This window comes from Lactuca sativa, chromosome 1, assembly GCF_002870075.4.
Source record: "Lactuca sativa cultivar Salinas chromosome 1, Lsat_Salinas_v11, whole genome shotgun sequence".
NCBI lineage: Eukaryota > Viridiplantae > Streptophyta > Magnoliopsida > Asterales > Asteraceae > Lactuca > Lactuca sativa.
The window spans coordinates 72,087,818-72,112,210 of NC_056623.2; the positions used below are offsets into that span (position 1 = coordinate 72,087,818).

At 33.7% G+C, this 24,393-nt stretch overlaps 3 protein-coding genes and 2 long non-coding RNA genes across 5 annotated transcripts; 2 read left to right on the plus strand and 3 right to left on the minus strand.

Annotated features, from left to right (window-relative positions):
• LOC111916653 (uncharacterized) lies at nt 1-2,949 on the plus strand. The gene is made up of 8 exons (XM_023912329.3): nt 1-160; nt 240-342; nt 433-537; nt 753-838; nt 940-1,163; nt 1,238-1,415; nt 1,510-1,693; nt 2,501-2,949. Exons 1-8 carry the CDS (start codon nt 108-110, stop codon nt 2,804-2,806), a joined length of 1,239 nt encoding a protein of 412 aa, XP_023768097.1. The 5' UTR covers nt 1-107; the 3' UTR covers nt 2,807-2,949.
• A 2,233-nt stretch (nt 2,950-5,182) lies between these two features.
• LOC111916572 (uncharacterized) lies at nt 5,183-7,026 on the plus strand. The gene is made up of 3 exons (XR_002858555.3): nt 5,183-5,327; nt 6,347-6,410; nt 6,658-7,026. It is a non-coding gene; the product is annotated as an uncharacterized LOC111916572 (long non-coding RNA).
• Nucleotides 7,027-7,356: 330 nt separating this feature from the next.
• Nucleotides 7,357-8,832, minus strand: LOC111916654 (uncharacterized). Its single transcript, XR_002858579.2, has 3 exons — nt 8,457-8,832; nt 7,975-8,058; nt 7,357-7,798 (listed from the first exon to the last, which is right to left on the minus strand). It is a non-coding gene; the product is annotated as an uncharacterized LOC111916654 (long non-coding RNA).
• An 11,862-nt stretch (nt 8,833-20,694) lies between these two features.
• LOC111916655 (receptor-like protein 43) lies at nt 20,695-22,474 on the minus strand. Its single transcript, XM_023912330.3, has 2 exons — nt 21,314-22,474; nt 20,695-21,080 (listed from the first exon to the last, which is right to left on the minus strand). Exon 1 carries the CDS (start codon nt 22,425-22,427, stop codon nt 21,315-21,317), a length of 1,113 nt encoding a protein of 370 aa, XP_023768098.2. The 5' UTR covers nt 22,428-22,474; the 3' UTR covers nt 20,695-21,080; nt 21,314.
• LOC122195165 (receptor-like protein 7) lies at nt 22,463-24,176 on the minus strand. Its single transcript, XM_042896722.2, has 2 exons — nt 22,629-24,176; nt 22,463-22,492 (listed from the first exon to the last, which is right to left on the minus strand). Exons 1-2 carry the CDS (start codon nt 24,174-24,176, stop codon nt 22,463-22,465), a joined length of 1,578 nt encoding a protein of 525 aa, XP_042752656.2.
• Between the last annotated feature and the right edge of the window lie 217 nt (nt 24,177-24,393).

Consider the following 24,393-nt stretch of genomic DNA (forward strand, 5'->3'; position numbering starts at 1 on the left):
CGGTTCGTAGGCCGATGAGCCAACGTGCTTTTTATAAACGCCTTCTCCAGTTTTCCGTTAACAATCAATAACCGATAAAAAATCGATCACCGGCCACTGCCGGAGATATGGGGAACGCACAGTCACCTGCCGCCGATCCTCGTTTCACCTCCGCTATCAGGTTTGCTATCAAGTAATACATGCATTTTTGTTTGTTTGAGTTGCGACAAATCGTTAGTAAATCTTCTTCAAATTTACAGAGCTTTCTCTGAGAAGGAGCTCGGTGACCTAAAATCGCTGTTCGCATCTCTCGCTTCTCAGTCTCAAACAGACGGAAAATACGTCTCGCTCTCTGTATTGAAGGTATAGTTTATTATCTGTGTTGTTTGATTGTTCGTTTTCTGGAATATCTCTCTCCGATCAGAATTTATGAATTGTTTTTTCGTATTTTAGGCGTATTCTGGAATTAAAGGTCCTCTCGGTGATAGACTGTATGATTTAGTTACTCAGAATCGAAAAGATCAAAAACTAACATTTGAAGACCTTGTAATTGCTAAAGTAAGTTATCTTTCTGCACCATTGTCTATGTGATTGGAATATTGTCAATTCTTTTGTTTCCTATTAATTGTACCTAATGTTATGTATCACAAACTACTAAACAGTAATTAGTATTTAAAACATTAGGTGATAAGCCTAGAAGTTAAAAAGAACTTCAGCACTTAATCAGTAGTTCCTCAATTCAACTTGTACTTACACATTGGTCTGTAATTCAGGGAACTTATGAAAAAGGAACTAGAGATGAGATTGACGAATTTCTTTATCAACTTTGTGATGTTAATGGTGATGGCAATTTAGTGAGGTAAGAGGATTCAACTCTTATCACTTTCTCGATGTATATAGTTGGTTGCCTATCTGCTATCTTCTTCAAGAATTCCTTCACATTTCTGCATCTGCTTGCAGGTCTGACCTCGAAGCTGTAATAAGTGAAATACTTGAAACCATATCTTCTCATAAAACATCTGAACCCTCATCCATTAGTGTATTCCTTGATGCTGCCAACTTTACAAAGGACAATGAAGGAAGTCCTGAAAAAAGCATGTCTTTTGAAGATTTCAGAAACTGGAGTCACCTTGTTCCATCTGCCAGAAAATTTCTTACAAAATTGTTAAAGCCATCTTCTTCTGGTATTCATTCATCTTTCCATTATGATGCATTGTTATTTGCTCTACATGTTTCAACTCATAAGATATTCCCACAGGCTCTCAAGTTCCTCAATTGATCCACCAAGACATTGATTCTAATATGCTGTTATTAAAAGAGGAATATGCTTGGCACATAGGAGGAGCTCTTTCACATCAAGAATTAGGCGAATGGAGAATTTTGTATCATAGTTCACTTAATGGACTAAGTTTCAACACATTCATGGGCAATATTTCGTGGGTAGCCTACTTCCTCCATTTTTTTTTTGTCTTTTAAGCAAAGTCATTTAGGGTTTTTGAGTTTTTATATTCATTACATATATCTATGCAGAAATGCTGAAGGGCCAACTGTGTTAATTATCAAGGACAAGGAAGGGTATATATATGGAGGTTATGCTTCACAGCCTTGGGAGAGGCATGCTGACTTTTATGGGGACATGAAATCTTTTTTATTCCAATTATACCCTAAAGCATCTATTTATCGACCTACTGGTGCCAACAACAGTATACAATGGGTAAGTTAAGTTCTGTTTCTGTTTCTCTTTTTTTTTTCTTTCTCTGAATGGACTGTTTGAATGTTAATGAATGACCATTTTACCCTTCTGTTTAGAGGTAATGTGGAATAACAAATGACTGTTTATTTGATAACTGTTAAAATTGGAAATTGTATATAATAAGTTCTTTGTCAATCTGGCATATTTGGATCAAAAATAGATACATACCATTGATATTAGGAACAAAAAAGGGGAAAGAAAGGGTATGAAGGTAAAAATGGCATAAAATATAATTGTCTTCATTAAGTAGAAACTAAACACCATATCAACAAAAAAACTGACAGAAATAAATAAATTATTTTCAATTTTAATTTATTACAGCTATCAAATAAACAGTCCTTTGTTATTCCGTATTAGCTCTAACCAAAAGGGTAAAATGGTCATTTATTCAAATTCATACAACACAAAATGAGCGCAACAAAAAGAAAACAATACATTAAGTCAAAAAAACACAGGATTCTTTTTCCTGATAAAGCTGTGTATATAGGTAAAGTGGCTCAATGGATAACAATATATGTCTGGATATAGTGTTGTGTACATTAAGCCTGTTTCTTTTCTAAATTAAATAAATAGTCAGACCGAAACTAAATGACCATTTTACCCTTACATTCCAAAAACCATATATCACAATATTCATCAATTTTACCGTGAGAGGAGTTGGGAGGAAATACATTAAGTCAAAACAAACAACCCCTTAGTTTTTGTCTTAATGTTATTATTACTCCATTTGTCACAATTTTTGACACATTTTTGTTGATATTTATACAGTGTGGTGTAAACTTCAGTTCAGATAGCATCCCAAATGGCATTGGTTTTGGGGGACGTGCAAATCATTTCAACTTATTTATTTCAGCAAACTTTGATAGTGGTCATACTTTCACTGGAGCAACATTCAACAATCCTTGTCTCTCAAAAAGCAACTTGATATATCCTGAAGTAATTGAATGTTGGGGAGTTGTACCAAAAGGATTTCAACAAGAAAAACAAGAGGGCCTCAAAGGTAGTGTGCTTGAAAGATTTAAAGAAGATCGCAATATGCTTAATTTGGTTGGGTTAGCAAATTCAAGCAACTGATAAATTAAAAAGAAAAATGTGAAAGCGTATATTTTCGGCTTTTTTTTTTTTTTTTTTTTTGGTGTTTTGGTTTGTGAAATAAGTTTATTGTATGATGGGATTGTATTGATGTTAATATGAAGACTTGGACGGTGTTTGAATTAGCGATTCAGTCAATTAATTGCATATAGCAATATTATTTTTATATAATATAATATTTTTACAGAAATATGTTATTACTTATTGTGGAACAAGTTGTTCCTAATATTGATGGATGGAATTTGGTAAATGAGGAGCATGATCTTAGATCGGTAAGTCTTTTTCACTATAAACATAAATTATAAAAAATTACTATAGATAAATAAGTCTTTTTCTCGTTAACTTGCAGCAAATTGATAGAGTGAGATACTGACTTCATAATGAAGGTATTGTAATTCTGTGAATATACTATTTATGTGGAACTGTATTTTTTTTCGGGGGACCATTGTCGCAACAAAATCAAATTTAGGGGCGACATAGAAAATTTCAAAAGTGGACCAAACTTGCAATTTCAGGTAAAACACAGGGACCATTCTTGTAATTGACTCGTTGGATTATGATTTCATGACTACAGTCTGATTCTTGGTTTTTCTTGTAATTGACAGGTTGCCTTTGTAATTTTGATGAATGACTTGGTCACACTTCTTTTTTGAAGATCAACAAAAATATATTTCTAAAGTTTAGAACCAAATGTATTTCTTTTGCATGTTAATTTACTTAAGTGACGTCATGCTTGAAGACCGAAAAATGTAGTTTATTCAAATTATGATTAAAATGAATTGTTTTCCTCTCAAACAATCAGGTTCTACAATGGCCGCAAATTCTTGCAGATAAGTGTTCATATAATACAAGGGAAAATGGATACCTCTAACCTACGGCTTAATACGCGAGTTAAGATTTGTTTCTCTATTAAGTTGTTCTTTCTACATTAAATTACATAATATATATATATATATATATATATATATATATATATATATATATATATATATATATATATATGTGTGTGTGTGTGTGTGATGGTTCAAATAAAAACTGTAAATAGTATGAGAACATAAAAACACTATTTTTATATTAATATTCTATAATGAATTTTGTATCAACAGTTTTATGTCTTTATTCAACAATAAGTAAATGAATAGTCAAAAGTTAAAACAAAAATTTTAATTTACTACAAAAAGACACATACATAATTTTTTTAGTAGAATAATAACATTTTAATGAATATATGAATAATCAAACGTTGATATTCATATTAAAGTTACTTCAACAACTCATATATACAAAATTCATTACAGAATAATAATATAAACATAGTATTTTTATATTCTCATACTATTTACTGTTTTATTTTAACCTATTATTTATATATATATATATATATATATATATATATATATATATATATATATATATATATATATATATATATATATATATAGCTTACTTGATAAGTCATGTCCACATCAAGTATCTTAAGTACAAAAGAAGTAATATGTATATTTGTTTCCCTGTTACGTTGTTGGTAGTAGAGGTTTAGCTTTGTATTCGACACAATTACATTAATTAATATATAATAAAGGGTACTAAAGTGTAATATATATATATATATATATATATATATATATATATATATATATATATATATATATATATATATATATATATATATATATATAGGAAAAAGTGAATATACCCGTATGGGTATATAAGATTAGCAACTCAATTAGGGGTGTTCGTTTGGATGGATCGGTTTGATCCGATCCAATCAAGTGAATCCAAATTGATTTCGGTTTTCAAAACATGGATCCGAATACTCCAAACTAAATTTAAATCCAATCCGATCCGATCCAATTACAATTCGGTTTTTAAAAACCGAAACATTTTAAAACAACAAATAATTATAATATTACTAAACTTTACACAAGAAGCAAAAACAAATTACTTAATTGTGATTTGAAATTTATAAACAACTAATAAGAAGATATATTATAGTTAAATATTTTATAGATAGAAAACTTTTAAGTGAAAATGCATATTAATGTTTTTTTATCGGGTGAAACGTTCCTATTTGAAAAAAAAATTTCAAAATTAATAAATAACTATAGATATATATTATAAATAGATAAAAAAAAATATTTATTCGGCTTTTTTGGACTATTTGGTTCTTATTTTATAAACCAAAACCAATCCGAAATCCAAAATAATAATTTGGTTTTGTTGAAAACCAATCCAAAAATCCGAATATCCGAACCAAATAGTCCAATCCAAATTGTCCAATTGGATAATTCGGTTTTATCCGAATAATGAACAGTCCTAAACCCAATAATCAAAACTGTGTCGTATGATTTTGCTACCTGAATACTTACATCCTAAAACTACTGATAACTACCATTTCCTTCCTAAAAACACCGAGGTTCGTCATCGATTAACCTAAAAAAACACGGAGGTTCCATCATTTCTTGATTTTGCTGATTCGTTATCGATAATACTTATAGAGCAGGTACATGTGCGTGATTTTGCATCTATTCTTCAATCAATGTTAGAGTTTTACTGATTTTCGACTGTTTCCATGATTGTGTGTATGTATCAATTCTTCCCAATTAGATTTATACTAATTTTACTTGACAAGTTGAGGCGTTTTTCGATTACATCTTCTTCAATTTGTTCTTGGTGTGCATTAGATAAAATTAAATTAGATTTATACTAATTTCATTAGATTGAGGTGTGTGATCGAAACCAAGTTCATTCTATTGTAATTTCTATGCATTTTTCTTTACATATATAATGTTTGTGGTAATGTACACCAGGTATTTGATTAAATGTCTTAGTGAAGTTTTGTCTCAATATGACTTAAAAGGCATTGGCTTGTATCGACAATGGGTGTTATTCGTAATTTTTTTGGATTTCATTCAAATTTTCTATACGATTAAGAACTTGTTACCCCTTGTTTTGTACAATGGTTGTTTTTCATAATTTTTTTCGGTTTCTCTTGGGTCTTCTAGAGCTGCTGGTTTATTTTCCTCTTTTTACCCTTGTTTTGTGGGTGCTCCGTTGTTGTTTTCTTCCTAGATTGCTTATGGGTGGCTTGTTAGTTTTGGCTTTCCCAACTCTAAATATGGTTTCATTTTTAGCATGAATATTGTTGAAACTACGAAGTCAAGTTCTAATACTATGGTTTCAATTATTTCTATTAGGAAAGTCAAGTTTTCAATTACAAAAGTCAATTATGCAGTTTTAGCTAGGGGTTTCTTCACTGATTAATTGTTTATTTTACATGTACGACCAATTACGAAAGTCAAGTTTGCAATTTGTTACATGATATCTTGATTTTCCTGATGTTTCTACATTTATTATATGGGTAATTTCAACTATATTTTCTTCATTGATTGATCTATTCGTCTGTGCTTATGACTATTTTACATGCCTGACTAAGATACCAACTTTTATTTAAGTTAATGATATCTCAGTCATATATCTATCGTATACACAAACTTACAAAACACTACTCATTTTTGACAGATAATGGCTTGGAAGGGTATGAACGATAAGTATGTCCACATTGAAGCAATGTTCTTCTGCTTGGGTTTGATTCTTTTTCATATGATAGCATATTTTGGATTAAATTGAAAGCGCAATACCATTTTATGCATATATAAATATGCCAACTCTCAAACTATGCAGTTTACTTGATTCTTTCTATTTTCATTTATTAATAAATAATAATTAATAAGTAAATATAAATTATTTTTTAATTATTTTAATTTATTAATGCTCCACCAAAACATATTTAAATTATTAAATAATTATTGTTTTTTTTTCACCAAATGCAGTTTATCAAGCATCGAGGTTGAATTTGAATTTTTGGGACAGGGGCAAAATCGTCCAACAAGGGAAAAACCATCAAACTTATGTGTACATAAACTCAACAGTAACCAAAACATTACAAATTGCAGATTAACATATTTTAACACATCATCTTGTTACAACATCTTGAATTGGGTTTCTTTGCTCGAGATTTAGTGGGAAAGCTTGAAGAGTTGAAGGAGACTTATAAAAACTCTAGAAAACGTAAACCATGTATATGTTGATAAAAAGTGTATAAACCAGTTATTGTTTTTGTGTTATTCATATTTATCTGAAATAGCAATGTACTTATCACTTTTGAATCACAATTTGCAATGCACTTATACTTTTAACAATTGTACAACCTTACTTGTCATTTGCAACATAACCAACAAGTTACATTTATGAGTACAAATAGCAACTCACTTTTCCGTTTATATCGGACATAGAACCATACTTTTATTTTTTTTCACAAATTAACATCATACTTTCGTTTTTAATATCCTACATTCATTTTTAAGCCACAATTGCACCAACTTTTCTTTTTTATATGCTTGAATTTTAACTTCCAATTTAGAAGATTGCGATCTAATATTTTTTTTTATAAAATGAATATAAATGCATTTTTATTTCTTTACAAGGTATATAAATAAAAATCGTAAAATGCAGTAATTAAATAACCAAAATAACCAGAAATCAAGACTTGAGCTTGAATTTAAAAAAGTGAGTTTGAATTATATATTCATAAAACTCGAAAACTATACACCAAAATATCCACACTGATAAGAAACATTTTTGTTCTTATTTTCTTTCTCATTTCCATTCTGATTCTCTTTTCTCACTGATTCCATTCCAACATTCTCCAATGCTTTATGCAACTCCTAAATATGCTCCAATGCTTTAACCAACTCATCAACACTCGACATGTATTTGGGTTCTTTCATCAAGCCTTCGATACATGGGTCCATGATGTGAAGAATCATTCGTTTGCTACTCAAAAGAGGCTTTAGCAAATACAACCAATATTTGCTCACCAGGTGGATATTTTTGTCAATGCATCGCCAACCTGTTAAACACTCAAGGAGTACCAGACCAAAACTTATATATGGCTTCTTGCTGTCAAATGACCTTCATGACAATATCACACAAGATTAAGTCAATAAAAAACACTAAATGACCATTTTACACTTACATTTCAAAAGATTAATATCAAAATATTAATCAATTTTAAAAATACTCATCAAATGTGAGGAGTTGAAAGGAAAAATGAAGGAAGAAGGAAGAAGGATAAAAAGGTAAATTACCTATTCAGTCAACATATACATGCCCATTCACGGTAAAGTAGCAAAAGGCTTGATGGTAGTTATAGAATTACTCAGTAATTTAGCCTACAATTGTGAAGCAATGTGATTTAGAAAATGGGGTATTAAACAACTCATATGGGCACACTTCCGCATCTTTCATCTGTCAATTGTATCAGAAATATTAAATCATATTCTACTTTTTAGTTAACATGAAAGAGCAACTCAAGGGAATCAGTCTCATTGGAACGATAACAGCCTATGCTTTTCAAGCAATATTGATACAAAAGTTCACTGACACATTTAATCGAACACCTTGTAGGTGGGTTACATATACTAAAATTTCTAGTGAAAATGAAGTGTCTGTAGTGATGTTAATTCCACATTGCCCATCAGACCTAAGTCACTCTATACATAGTGTACACGGGAAATAAGAAAAGAATATGCTATTGCTTTATTTCGGATTAAGATGGCAATTCACGAACCTGGTTGGACAAGACATGAGCGTGAAATCAGGTGGAAGGTGATGGCGAACCCATTGGAACGATGGCCGGTTGTGACTCCTTGAACCCGAGAAATAAATCGAAAACATGTGTTTGGGGTTAATCAGGAACTGATGTGTTCTTGAAATTATATCACTAACAAAAAATCACTGAGTTTTGTTCATGGAAATACATGTTGGACGATCGAATTGCACATTGTTGACTCAAATCCCCAACAATCACTTCCAACATACTCTCCTGCCGAAATTTTCCAGCGGAATAGGTAGCGGTGGATACGAGTTAAAGAAGATGGGTGGCTCAGTTGATAGATGTGAGTACGAGGAAGAAAAATGGACTAATTAACTTGGAACGATCGGATTTTATTTTGGGTACCTAATGTATATACGTATATTCACTATTCCCATATATATATATATATATATATATATATATATATATATATATATATATATATATATATATATATATATATATATATATATATATATATATATATATATATATATATATATATATATATATATATATATATATATATCCTCCTTAATAAATGAAGGTTTTTTGCCACATGTTAATCTCTCATGAGTTTTGACACTTGTCATTTTATGGTATTTTTGAAATAAATATTATCCACTTGTCAATTTTTAATTTGTTTCAATTTTTAAAATTAAAGTCATATACTATACATGTAACGTATTAAATATCATATATATGATATTAAATTGCAATAAATACGTTTATTCATTTCTTATTTTAAAGTTGTACATTAAAAATATTTTCTATTTACACTTATATATATATATATATATATATATATATATATATATATATATATATATATATATATATATATATATATATATATATATAGGGCTAGGATTAAATATGAACTACAAATATTGTGTGAATGTATGACCATTTCTTATCCATTGGATTAAAAAAATGAATGGGTATGATATGAGTGTACATATGATTAATATAGGATAACATGAACCGTATAATTGCACTTAATAAATTATTAGAGTATTTTAGTCAATTAACCTATATTTAAAAAAGAAAGACTACTTTTGCATAATTTAATTGGAGTTTTATTAAATACTTATTTTCTTATTTTACAAAATTAAGCATGGATAATTACATCATTTTGTTTTAGAAACGCAAGTCCATAAAACTAGTTTTATACATGGAGTTGATTTGATTCTTTAAGAATGATTCATGACTATTATCTAACATATTCTTGAAGAAAATGAAATATTCATTCTACACAAACAAAAGTTATAACACCAAATGAAAATTCTTAAGGAATATGAAATATTCATTTTACATATAATCAAATTTTAAACAATATATCATAATTTTAAAGAATATACAGTAAATGAGCCATTTTTTTGTATGAATTTCAACATAATGGTCATTCTAAAAGAATATGAAAAGAATGTGCATTCTGAAACATAATGATAAAGATTCTTTCTCAGAGAGTACTATTCATCATCTTCTCCAAGTGCTTTTGATCATTGTCTTCATATTCTTGAAGAGCATGGTGCATTGTTAAAGAGTGTGAATTACCTAAGACTCCAATTAGTAACAAACACTAACGTGCAAATTTAAAGCATTTAAATGAAAATATTTGATTCTTATTGTTGTGAAAAAAAATTATAAACATAATAGATGATTCTTACAGAAAGTAAATTATTAGTGCATAATAATTCTTAAAGAATGTGTTTGGTTGCACACAAAATTAATTGAACTTACAGTACATGGTAAAACTAAATATATTCTTAAGAATGTGTACATGGTAAAACTAAATATATTCTTAAAGAATGTGTTCAGTTTCACATAAAATCAATTAAACATATAATATATTGTAAAAAAAAAATACATTCTTAAAGAATATGTTTTGTTAGATTCAAATTGAGTTTAACCTACAATACGTGCTAATAATAAATACATTCTTTAAGAATAATCTAATCCAATACAAGTAGCCTCCAACATTGGAACCTTAATCGCATACAATTAAACTCCAACATCGAAACCTTAACTCGTATTTTAAAAAGTTTTTTTTTAAATTAACATTCATTCTCTAAGAACTAACGTTAGTTGTAAACATACCCAAAATATACCTTGCTTCCCATAGTTTTGAAATAATCAGTGTCAATATTCATGGAGATTGAAAATGTTTTTTCTCATTCTCTAGTTGATTACCTTTGTGAGTTTTTTTTTAATTATTATTATTTTTTAATAGCTACAGTGAGATTGTTATATAAGAACAAATATGCTGAATATTTGGAAACAATTGATAAACTGAAGCGTAACATTATCAATTCCATATATATTGCTTATTTAATTAATGAAAATAAACAAACTAATTTCAAAATTATATAATTATCCCTAACTATTGATTGGACCAAAATTGATCATACATTCACACACTATTTGTTGGTTATATATGATCCTAAGTCTATATATATATATATATATATATATATATATATATATATATATATATATATATATATATATATATATGTAACCCTTTGATCGACACAATCAAAAAACAATATACAATTCGGTTCTTTATGGTATCAGAGCCGGAGGTTTCATGCTTCCTACTCTACCGAAAAAACAACTAGGGTTTTCTGCAACCAAGACCAACATCGACACTCCCATCTGTTCTTTCTTCAACAACTGTCGATCATGGTTCTTCTTGCTTTCACTGTCGATGAGAAGAAGACCCATAACTCTCACATGTTTCATTTCAACCTCATAACAACCAATTATGTCTACTAGAAGGCTATGATCCACCCCTTCCTTCTTGCGTACAAGCTGTTTGACTATGTGGACTGTACAATCCCGTGTCCACCGAGAGAACTACCACCATCTGTTGCGTCTACATCTGATCCCAAACCTAAACCACAAGCAAACCCAAACTACTCAATTTGGAGCCCCAATGATGCACATATTCGTATGTTGATCGCATCTAGTGTTTCTGAATCAGCATTTCATCATGTCTAAGGTACGACTTCCCATGCACTTTGGTTTTCTCTAGAACGTGCCTTTTCACCACAATCATCTTCTAGAGAATACACCTTGAAAACTCAACTTTTGAAAACTCACAGAGTGATAATACCTGTCAATTCAGTTGGGCCTCTAACCAAAACACTGTCTTCGACACTTGAAATCGATGTGGCATTGATCACTTACTATCCTAATGCCCAAATTGCAACCACTCCACCATACACAACCGACCCATAACAAATTTTGTTGATAGCACACCAGCCATGGTATCCTCCTCCACAACTTGGTATCCAGACATGGGTGCCAACAACCATGTCACACCAGATTTAGCAAGCATGGATGACTCTCGCACATATCATGGCAACGAAAACCTTCATGTTGGTGACGGTAAGGGACTTCCTATCCTCCACATTGGTTCCTCTAAAATTCACTCACCAAATAAAAGTTTCCATTTCTCTAATCTTCTTCATGTACCAACCATCACAAAGCACTAACTTTCTATTCAACGGTTTTGTCTTGATAATAATGTTTTCTTTTTAATTTCACTCACATTTTTTGGTTGTCAAGGACGAGGCTACTTCCACCACTCTTCTCACGGGCCTCCAGTAAGAATGGTCTCTATTCACTTTGTCTACCTCAGCTTCACTCCGTCTCTCATATAGCTTTCTCCACGACTCGAGCATCCTCTACAACTTGGCATAGGCGTCTCGGGCATCCTCATCAACGTCTTTTTCAATTTATGCTTTCTAGTTTTTTCACTTCCTGTTACAAATTTTAAGACTTTACTAAGTTTTTGTTCATCATGTCAACTAGCAAAGTCATTAAAACTTTCTTTACATGTTTCTTATTTTCGAAGCTCTAATGTATTAGATTTACTTTATTGTGATGTTTGGGGTCCTTTTCCAGTTCTTTCATCTGATCGTCATCGGTATTTTATGTTATGTGCTGATGATCATACTCGTTACATGTGGTTTTTTCCTATGTCTCAAAAATCAGATGTCTATAATATTTTTAAAATGTTTGTCACTACAGTGGAAAGACTGTTTTCTACAAAATTAAAAAAGTGCAGACTAGTTGGGGAGGTGAATTTCGCAAAAAAAAATTCCTTTCTTACATCCTTTGGCATCGTTCACTAACGTTCGTGCCCTCACACAAGCTCCCAAAACGGCTTCGTTGAACGTCGACACCGACATGTCGTCAATACCGACCTTGCCCTAATGGCCCATTCCAACACTCCTCAATGTTTCTGGAACTTTTATTTTGAAACTGTTGTCTATCTCATAAATCGTATGTCATCCCGCATATCTAACCAGCAATCTCCATTTCAACATATTTTCAAACGCTCACCTGGCTACTCATTTCTACGAGTTTTTGATTTGCCTCTGTTTTCCATATCTTCGCCCATACACCCCTCACAAGATGGACTTTCGTTCTACTCCTTGTCTCTTTCTCGGGTATAGCCCATTTCACTATGGTTTTAGATGCCTTTATCTATCAATCGACCAGCTCTACATAGCTTTTCATGTTCGCTTCAATGAGTCAACCTTCCCTCTTGCCACAAACCCTAACTCTCCAAATACATCTTTCTATCCACCTATACAACCACCTACCTCTCCACCTCTTGTTGAGCCCACAACACCTACTCCATAACCTAACCCAGTCCCAACATCACCATCACCGGTACCTTATCCTCGTCCTCATCCCTCTAATCTTTACCAAAACCCAAAATCACATGTCCCTTTCCAACCAACCGCTCACTATACCACATCCCCTATCACTGAACCCACTTCCTTTACCATTGCCAACAAATTTCAAAATGGCGCAAAGGAATGGAAGAAGAGTATTCTGCCTTGCTAAGAAACGACATGTGGTCCCTGGTACCGCAGGGACCCTACGATACCTAATACTAACATCATTGAATGTAAGTGGGTTTACAGGTTAAAGCAAGAATGGCACCATCACTCGTTACAAGGCAAAGTTCATTGCAAAGGGTTTTCGTCAACAGTCGGGTGTGGATTATCATGATACCTTTAGTCCTGTGATCAAGTCTACCACTATTCGCATGGTTCTTTCTCTTGCCATTACACAAAAATGGTCCCTCAGATATCTAGATGTTCAAAATGTGTTTCTCCGTGACACTCTTAGTGAAACCGTATACATTAAACAACCATCGAGATTCATTGATCCAAAGAATCTTCGCCATGCTTGCTTACTTCATAAGTCCATATATGGCCTTAAGCAAGCTCCTATAGCTTGGTTTCTAAAACGTCCCAAAAATTAAGACTAAAAATTCCGATTTTTAAATTAATAAAACCATCATCCTAAACAATATCATAGAAATCAGAGTGAATCCAAGTGAATCTGAGTGTATCAATGAATATCCAAGTACATCAGAGTCATGTAATATGCGAAATAACATGGTGTGTGCAATGCAGTCATCCCGAGCTCTTCCCTTTTGAAACCGATGTACCTGAAACATAAACTGAAAACCGTAAGCACAAAGCTTAGTGAGTTCCCCAAAATACCACATACCATACATATCAAACATATAATGGGCCCCGCTCGGAACAGATATGTAAGTCACCAGGCCCCGCTTGGCATCGGGCCTTGCCCGTTATACATATAACATATAAACACATGCATACAAATCATAAAGATAAATAATATACAATATAATCATTAGGCTTCGCTCGGTAAACATATAAACACATAACACATGCAAGAGTCACGCAGACAACTAGCACCCTAAACATAACAAACCATGAGCCGACATTGGTGCTTCACCCGCTAAACACAATGAGGAAACTCACCTCAAGCTGCTGAATCTCTTAGATAAAATCTCGGTCTACTGATTAGGAAAATCCCCGCGTGCTAGCAACATCAAATAATATCCAATTACTAATTGGATCTCGACCAATAATGAAGAATCTAAATTACTTGTCCAATATCCAGGGTAAAAGACCATTTTAACCTTTACTTACTTGGCCCAAAACCAAGGCCCAACCTATCACACCCCTAGCCGCCGGCAGAAACGTCGGGGTGCGACGTAAATCAGTAATCACAGTTATTGAACATACATTGAACAATACCAATCTAATCTTCTATTATTACCGAAATAGAAATTACATTGAAAATAACTATCGCTAAATCATGACACACGCCTAACAATCCGACATTTACAAATGTATAATAAAATAACTGAGAGTCTTCTGAACGAGCACTTCTGACCTGCTAAATAACCTGAGAATATATGCATTAAGATACATCAACAAAATTGTTGATGAGCTCTACAAGTTTTGACACAAGATACTTTTATAATCAAAAGGGTTTTTGTAATAATTCTCTGATTAACCAGCTTTTAAAAATATGTATCTTTCGATCAAAAGTATAAAAATAAATGAGTTTTAAAAGTGTATTTTACTCATTTAAAAATATCGTTTGCTTAAATCTAAAAATACGTCATTGTTGAATATATATATATATATATATATATATATATATATATATATATATATATATATATATATATATATATATCAAACTTATAACAAATTTTTACGGTTCCCATGTCCAAAATGCTTTTTATATACGGATTTTGAATACCAATTTTTATAAAATAGAGTCATATCACTATTTGTGAAAACATAAAATAGCTAAATTTACCCTTCAAACCTTGTACAAGCATTTGTATAGTTTATATGTAAAACTAAAAAGTTTTGAATTTAAAAACTTGGTAAGCTAAATTTACCCTTCAAACCTCTTCCCACATACATATTGTGTTTTTGTGTAAAACAAATGGTTTATATAAATAACTTATTAACTGTAAGTTAATAAACCTCATTTAGTCGTGGCATGATATTAATTAAGTATTATATGACTTAATTTCGAATATTGACACTTATCGTTATGAGTCACAAGTTACCCTATTTCATACAGTCTCTTCCAACTAGTAAGTGGACAAAAAAATCTCCGTATATATCCTATTTCAATCATATATGGTAATAGTAGTACTTTTGTAACATCCCGAGATTTTTTAGGTATTTCCGAATCCTCTCTTCTATCATTAATATTGTCACTTCTAGTCCTTGAGGTTGGAAGTGTAGAGCCAAGATAAGTCTAAGGGCCAAGGTTCCAACCTTGGATCAGGAAGAGTACCCTGAGCGTACATAAGAGTACGCTAAGCGTATTAAGGTACGCTTTAGTACGCTGGGCGTACACTTGTGTATGATGGGCGTACTTATGTCAGGAGAAAATCCTAATATTTAGGGTTGGGGGCTATATAAACAACCTTATGAGCTCATAACTCTCCCTTACCTCAGCCTCCACCGTTTAAAGCCGTTTTCCCCAAACACTAATCATTTCCTTGAGTGTGTGAGCTCATAGTGTGTATTTTGAGTAGTTTGAGAAGAAGGTGTTGCATCAAGTAGTTAGAGAAGGAGAACAAGCTAGTAGATCTGAAGTTGTTTGGTACCCTAGAAGCTCCAGAAGGTAAAAAGCTTCAAACTTTATGCATGTATGTTATAGATCTTTCCATGTTAGCTTTAAGAAACCCTTTCTTGTCCCAAAAGTCCCAAGTTGATGCATGATATGATTTGGACGAGATGATTTGTCCTTTCAGGCCCTTAAGGAGGTCCTAAGTGATAAAAATGATGTCCCAATAGCTAAATGTGCCTCATGCATGGAGTAGGAAGGTCTTAATGGATTAAGACCATGTGTTAAGAGCTTTCTGGATGTCCAAAGTCTTAAATTTCGCGACTTTATGGTTCAAAGACACATTTGGTCGATGGATCTGGAATTTTGGCTTAAGTCCTTAAGCCATTAAGCACTTATTAGGGTTTTAGCAAAACCCCGCGTATGCCCCGCGTAAATCCTGTATGCCTAATGTACTGAGTCAACCACCCCGATGGTGGTTAACGTCGGGAAGAGTACGCCCAACATACCATAGGAGTACGCCCCACGTACGTCCTCTGTTGGGTCTTTGTCAAATTGAGATTCAGGATTGGGCCACCTTTGGACTAGTTGGACTTGGGCCTTGATGGTCTTTCTGAATAATGGTTTTTTGGGCCAGTTTTGAATATGGATCTTAAAATAAGGCCCAAATAGGGAGTTGGACCCAATTTGGTAAATTGGGCCAATAATGGGCCTTGTATATGTGGACTTGTGGATCATGGATTGGCATTGGACCTTGGCCTAAATTGGGAAAAGAGGCAAAATGGTCTATGAATAGTTGTAGGACTCTTGGTCAAGATTGATATTCCCATTTATTGGATTAATATTTATTATTTGAATAGTTCGGGATTTGTGGTGAGACAGTAATTAGAGGCTTTCTATTCATTTAATCATTTCTTGCGAGGTGAGTTATCCTCACTATATCAACCGGGTCTAAGACACCAATGTCGGCCCTTATCGAATTTGGATCCGGGTTTATTTCATGATATGCTTATTGATTTACATCCTGGTAGTTAGGATGGTGATATGCTATGTTTGTGACCGGTTAGGTCTGTATCCTAGTAATGGGATGTTGCTATGATTAGTGATCAGTTAGATCGGTTTGACTGTTATACATGCTAGCGTATGATATGTATGATGTGTATGATATGTATGTGCACATGTTTGTGATTGGGGGTTGGGTTGAGGCGGTCCTGATTTGTGCTGAAGGCCAACATACTCAGGGCGGTCCGGATAAACCGAAGGTCCTACAAAGGGGTTCAGTAAGGCCGAAGGCCCAGCGAGCGGTCTGGATAGGCTGTAGGCCCTGTGAAGCGGTCTAGACGTGTAGAAGGCTCGGAGAGCGGTCCAGATAGGCTGAAGGCCTGCGAGGAGGTCCAATCAGGCTGAAGGCTCATTATGCATTTTGTTTTCTTATATGTTTATATGATATGGTTATATCTGTATGCGTTGGTATTTTGGGGGTAACTCACTAAGCCTTCGAGCTTACATTTATCGATTATTGTTTCAGGTACTTCGGATGATCGCAGGAAGGTGAAGGCGTGACCCTACACTTCCTCGATTTATGATTATGATTTCTAGGAACTCTGATATGATACTATTTTGAAAACGAATTGTAATAACTTAATGATTTTTAAATGTTTTAAAAAGTTCAAATTTGGCATGATTTTTATGGATGTTACAAGTTGGTATCAGAGCCTTGGTTTGAGTGAATTGGAGGAACACTCGTGTGAATCTAGTCTCAAATCAAGGAAAGATTTTCAAAATGATTTATAAATGGTTTTCAAAATAAGTAAAGGAGGACGCAGAGTGTACGATCTGTAACGCTTGTGTTTCTGGGCTTGTCATTAATAGCAATGTAATAGTCTAGGTTAACCTTTGTAACCCATTTGGAAATAATATGAATGTATTATTCGAGTATTATGTGTTTTATGCTTAATTGCCTAATTGTGTGGCTTAAATGAATTAAGGATAAAAATATGAGTTAAAATGAAATATTAAATAAGCCCGATATCGATACATGAAGACGTAGTGGTCGTGACGAGGTTTCCGAACATATAAAGAATGTCGAAATCCGAGTTATAACGAAGAAGTTTTGACCTGTCGAAGTTTCGCAACAGAACCGACACGACACTGAATGGCGTAAAATATAAATTTAAGATAGAGCGATATCTAGCCTTAATGATCTAAGCGAAAGTCGTATAATATGTTAAACCGAGAGCGTGCATAAAAAGAACGCCCAAATCTGACTTCGTATGAGGAAGTTATGATTTTTTGAAGTTTCGACTTAGCGGTATGCAGCCCGAATACTCGAATATGAGATCGAGTAATTTTTAGCCGAAACAATCTAAACGAGAATAATATAAAAGACAGACGAAAACGGACGTCGGATGAAGAAGTTATGAACTTCTAATGGAGTTTTTCTGTCCCGGCCTACTAAAAATAATATAAAAGTAATATATTTATAATATATTAAAAATAAATTCAAAATTATCCAACGGAGTCTAAACGAGAGTTGTAGAGCATATTCTCACCTACGCGTCGTTATAAAGAACGTCAAAAACAGAGTTCGTATGCGAAAGTTATGAATTTCTGAAGATCGGGGCACGAACCTCAAAGTTGTGTCAGTGGCCACGACGTGGAAACAGTGCCCACGACGTGGCATGAATTCTGACGCCTTCTGGAGCCTGACAGAGCAAGTGGACAATGATGCATGCAATGACGTTCAAGCCCACGACGTGGAAAATGAGAAATTTGCCCTATAAATAGATTTGAAGGGGCAGCCAACCAAGGTTGCTAATTCACCCTTCTCTCACCCATATTACCTCGATTTACATGCAAAGAAGTACCCCTGAAGCCCTGATATCATCCTGAGACACGAAGCGAATCCCGAAGCCCCGAAGATCCCGAGAAGAAAAGAGTTTCCGAGCCGAAGCTCTACCCGCGAGAAACCCGGTGTGTGAAGAGATCACGATTTCACTGAAGAATACTACTCTTAGAGCCGTGGTGTCGTCCGATCATCTTCTAATCAAGTGAGTGTGTAGTTACTTTCTTCTAACGTATAATTATGAAGTATTTTATATAAAATACGTGTTAGGTGTATATTTTATTATTATATGTGTGAATGTATATTCACTTTCTTCTATCTCATAAATATGATTTATTCTCTATGAAATACGTGTTATGTGTATGTTTCTCATCTATTGTTTGGAATATGTATTGAATGAGAATGCTATACAGGTTTTAAACTATGTATAAAAATATATATTTTTATTTACTAATATGTTGGGTAGAACATGAGTAGATAGTTGATGTGTGATAAACAGATGAGAGGCCTCGATGTTGTTGTTGTTAATCTAGTCATCTAGCGGAGTATGGATGACGACCACAGACTCTTTCTAGACAGTCATGTGGAATGCTAGCAGGTTCATAACCTGTAGGTGTTGTGAACGATGTGTTCACCAGTGTACTCTATCCCCCTCATGGTTGCCTTTAGGACATCTATTGCTGAGGAAACCCCTTGCAGTAATGTCTGTCCCGATGAAAATCCTAGATTAGGTCCCTGGTAATAGATGTTGTTTTAGGGACATAAAGTGAGGATAACAGGAATGGGTAATCGGGTTATTGTTGGTTGGTGAAATTAAATGTAATTATTTATTGTGGGTTGAAAACCCTATATGCTCACCGGGCTCCCAAGCCTGATCCACTTAGTCTTGTTGTATTACAAGTAGTGGCGCGAGAGCATAAGTTGGATGACTTATCAAGATCTTTTGATATTAGACCAGTTGTTATATGTAACTGTTATATGGTCTATCTTTTGTTGTTTATACTTTTGGTCTGTTTATCGGAACATGACATCCCAAATATTGTTATATAATGAAAATGCATCTCTTGATGAAATGCTTTGATAAACTTTATGGGGCATGCAAAGTCACCAAGTCAGTGACTTTATGGTTGTAGATGCTTATTAGGACTTGAATCTATGCTTATTAGATGCTTATTAAGAAACATCTTGTGCCTAGCAAGTCACTAGACACAGGCAAAAACAGGAGAGTGCAAGAAGATTACACATAGTTAAAGGGAGAAAGACCCCAATCTACCCAAGGGATATGGACTTTTTTACCCCTTAATTTCCTCCAAACATACAACATATAAATAATAACATCAACAATTTTTGAAATACAAAGCATCTCCTGTTGAAGATAAGATTGTTTCTTGCATCCCATACACTCCGGATGACGCCATAACATATACACTAGTTCGTTGCATAGTTAAGCAAGCCCTCCACTGACTACATTGGCATTCCAATTAAGCCACACCAAATAAATATGTGGTCCACTTATCGTACAAGCGATTAGCAGGTGATTAGAGGTTTCCACTTCAGAATCGCATAGACTATAGGATGTCGATGGGACGTTAATCCCTCTATCAAGAAGGGATTTAATAATTAGTAGTTTTTATAAGTTGTAAAGGCGAATCATTTCTTATTCCTCAACAACCAAGACATTAAAAACATAAGATTTTTTATATAAACACCAATGATAAGTAAAAATATATGTTAAAAAATTAAAACAAAAACAAAAACATTTTTCCTTTTCTTTTCTTACAACATGAGTATGTAACCTTTTTTCCTAAATTTTAAAACTTGAGAACATGACGCTTAGGTGTTTAAATTCATGAAAGAAAATGGATGAAACATCTTCTTAGCTGAACTTCTAGCAAGAAGTTTAAAAAGATTGTTAATTCGACTGAAATCAACTGAAATAGTTCTCGTAATAACATTGATTTATTGTTAAAAGAAATATAATATTTTATAGTAACAATGACATTGATTTATTTTATTTGAAAATATATAATATACATGACTTTCATACTATCATAACCTCGACTCCAAGGTTGTGACAACTTACCAAGACCTTACATAAGAATCTATGATCATGCCTCTATAAACTGTAAGATTAAACAATGGAATTGTTACTAAATGATACATCAAAAATCTTACAATCTACTCAAAGAAATCTAAATGAAACAAACACAATCTCAAACATAATATACACATACTACATGGTAAAACAAACTGAAATCCCTTGAAGGTCTTCTACAACTTCTCCATACCCTTCGAACTTTAAGCCATGCCACCTCCTGAGATACGTGTGAAGTTAAGTTCATGATTTATTCTTTAATTTTTTTAAGTTAAATATGTTAGTAAGACTTTCTTTGCTAAAATGTATATTTGACTTGACATATAATTTAATTGAAGTTTTTGATAAATGATAAAAAAAAACTAGTAATAGTTTGATAATACAAAGTTGAGATGTAGATCATGTTACGATTTCTAAAATGCATATTTGACTTGACATATAGAATCATTGTACCTTAGTTTCTCCTTGTGTTACGAAGTGGCCTTACCCATTTGTCCTTCCTCTTTGTGAATCGATAACTATACCTTTCATATAGAAAGTTTCCAATAACAGCCCCCACAACCAGCCCGCTTCCAAGTCCACAAAATACAAAAATCCAATCAATTCTTTCACTTGGGAAGAGAGACTCAGACACATTGCTTATTGGTGGAAGTCTTGACACCGTTAAATCATCTTCACATTCCTTAGATAATGGTTGTCCACACAATCGGGGATTCCCTATGTAGGAGTTGTTATCAAATGTACCAAACTGTTTTCCTTTGGGTATGCGCCCCTCAAAACGGTTGAACGACACATTGAAAATTTCAAGGAAGCCAAGTTGCACCAACCGTTGAGGAATTTCCCCAGATAGCTCATTTCGAGAGAGATCCAAAGCTTCAAGATTCGTTAGGTTCCCTAATGATGGCAAGATACGTCCGGTAAAATGATTGTTGGAAAGATTTATTGCTTGAAGGCCTCGAAGATCTTGGAGTGATGCTGGGATTTCTCCTTCAAATTTGTTACAGGAGAGATCAATGGACATATCTATTGTTAAAATACGATCGTACTCTGTTCTGACACCTTTGTGTATTAATGTCGCCGTGAATTTCACTTTTATAAAGACGCTTTCGGAGGATATCTCTGATTTCATAACAGATGATACACCAAGATTTTCGGAGCTCATGGCACTCCATGTTAGAAAGTAGTTTTGGTGCAACTGACCACTGAAATTGTTGTTAGAGAGGTCTATGATCCGCAACTTAGGGAAGTGTGATGAACCTTGAATTGGACCATAAAGTTTGTTTGATCGCAAAACGAGAACTTGAATCTTGGAAAGAGTTCCCAGCCAAGAAGGAAAGACGTCATGAAAAGAGTTATCTCCAAGAGAGAGAACCTCTAAATTGGTACAATTTGTCAATGATCTTGGCAGCTGACCTGTAAATCTATTTTCGCTCAAATCAATGTCTGTCAGCAGGCTTCCAAGCGTACAAGCATTCATCATTTTTCCATGGAAGTTATTTCGTCTGAGATTCAAAAACATTAACGAACTGCTTAAGCTACCAAAACACGAAGGAAGTATTCCGCTCATGTTGTTCGAAGACAAATCTAACAGTCGAACAGATTTCAAGCCACATATTGACGATGGGATTTCTCCTGTCAAGTTATTATATGATATATCATAAAGAACTGTGGTTTGTGGTGGAATTGGTAGTTGTCCAGTGATGGAGTTGCTTGAGAGGTCAATAATCTCTAATGTTTCCCAGCTGTTGTTCCAGATCCACACCGGTACCAGGCCATCAATTTTATTGTCGTCAAGAAGTAAGGCTCTCAATTTATTTTGGAAGCGCAAAAAGGCAGGAAATTCCTTCAAGTTGCATGATGACAGTCCTAACTTATCCAATTCTGGTAAAGTGGTATTGGTGTAGTTGTTTGTGACTACTAATGATATCATGTTAGCACTTAACGAGAGTGTTTGGAGTTGGTTGAGTCCTAGGAACATGTCGAGTTCTACCCTACCACTGAAATTGTTTTTACCAAGGTCAAGATACTCGAGACTTTTGAAGCTGGAAAATGTGTTTGGAATTGGTCCTTGCAATTGATTTATTTGCAGATCTAATATTGTTAGTTGGGTGAGGTTGTACAACCAGGATGGTATACGACCAATAAGAGAATTTTCCTCCATATCTAACACATTAAGTTTGGTTAGGTTGGCAAGAAAGAGTGGGATTTCACCGTTTATGTTCATATTAGACAGAGAGAGTTTACTAAGTTTAGTCAGCTTTCCAAGCCAATTGGGAAAGCATCCTTTCTCAAATTTGTTACCACCAAGTTCCAAAACATCGAGTTTCAAAAGACCTCCCAAAGAAGGAACTGAACCTGTGAACTTATTGTCACCAAGACCCAAGAAAGTGAGTTGTGACAAGTTAGAGAGTGAACCTGGAATACGCCCCGAGAAAGAGCATTCACTAAGGGACAAGATTTTTAACTGCTTGAGGTGGCTTATAGATTCTGGTACAATCCCAAAGAAACCTGTGGCACCTAGTATCACCATTTCAAGTAAGCTGTTGCCATGAAATTCAGGAAAGAAACCAGTGAGGTGAGTATTGTATGCCAAATCAAGAAGTTGCAACTTAGGTAAATCAAGTATGGCCGAAGGGAATTCATTCTGCAGGGAACAGCTTCTTAGTTTGATTGATCTCAAAGAAGAAAAGTTGGCCAAGAAACGAGGTACAGAGGAACTTATGTCCACCCCGGAAAGATGGAGTTCTTCAAGTCTTGTTAAGTTTTGCACAAGGTTCTTGAGGCTAGGACTATAAAGCTTTAGTGAATTCCCTGACAGATCTAAAGAAGACAGCTGAATCAACTGTGAGATTTCATTCGGGATTTGGCCACTAAACCCAGAATAAGAGAGATCAAGGCTTCTTAATTGCTTTAGACGACCAATCTCAGATGGGATTTGAGAATCACCAAAATCATTCCCAGAAAGGTTGAGTCTCTGAAGATGAACAAGGTTGAAGAGGGTGTTGTTGGAGTTGATATGCCCACAAAGAGACCTCTCGCTCAGGTCAATGCCGATCACATGAACATAGTACTGATCATGGTCATTGTTGCACGCCACCCCCTCCCATGAACAACAATCAAAACTAGTGTTCCATGAATGGAGCACTTGAGAGCCATAAGCAACACAAGAAACATCATGTTGATGAATCATGGTTTGTTTAAACTGAAACAAGGCTGAGCATTCTTCATCATGGCTTACTGATGATCCAGTCACATTCTTCACTGTCACCAACACATATACAAAGGAGATGATTTCCAAGAACTTTAAGTGATTCATGTATGGAGCCATGAAAATGGTGTTTTGTTTTATAATTGTCTATGGGCATCCAATTCTCATTATATATAGACCATGAATAAGTTTAAAAATCAAGTAATAGGGCCAAAGAAAGAAAAAAGAAAGACTAGATACAGTAAAAAAAGTATTTTTAATTAGTAGTGGTTTTGGAAAATTTAGTTGTATTGCTTTTTCCGTAATTAGTTGGTTTTTTTTAGGG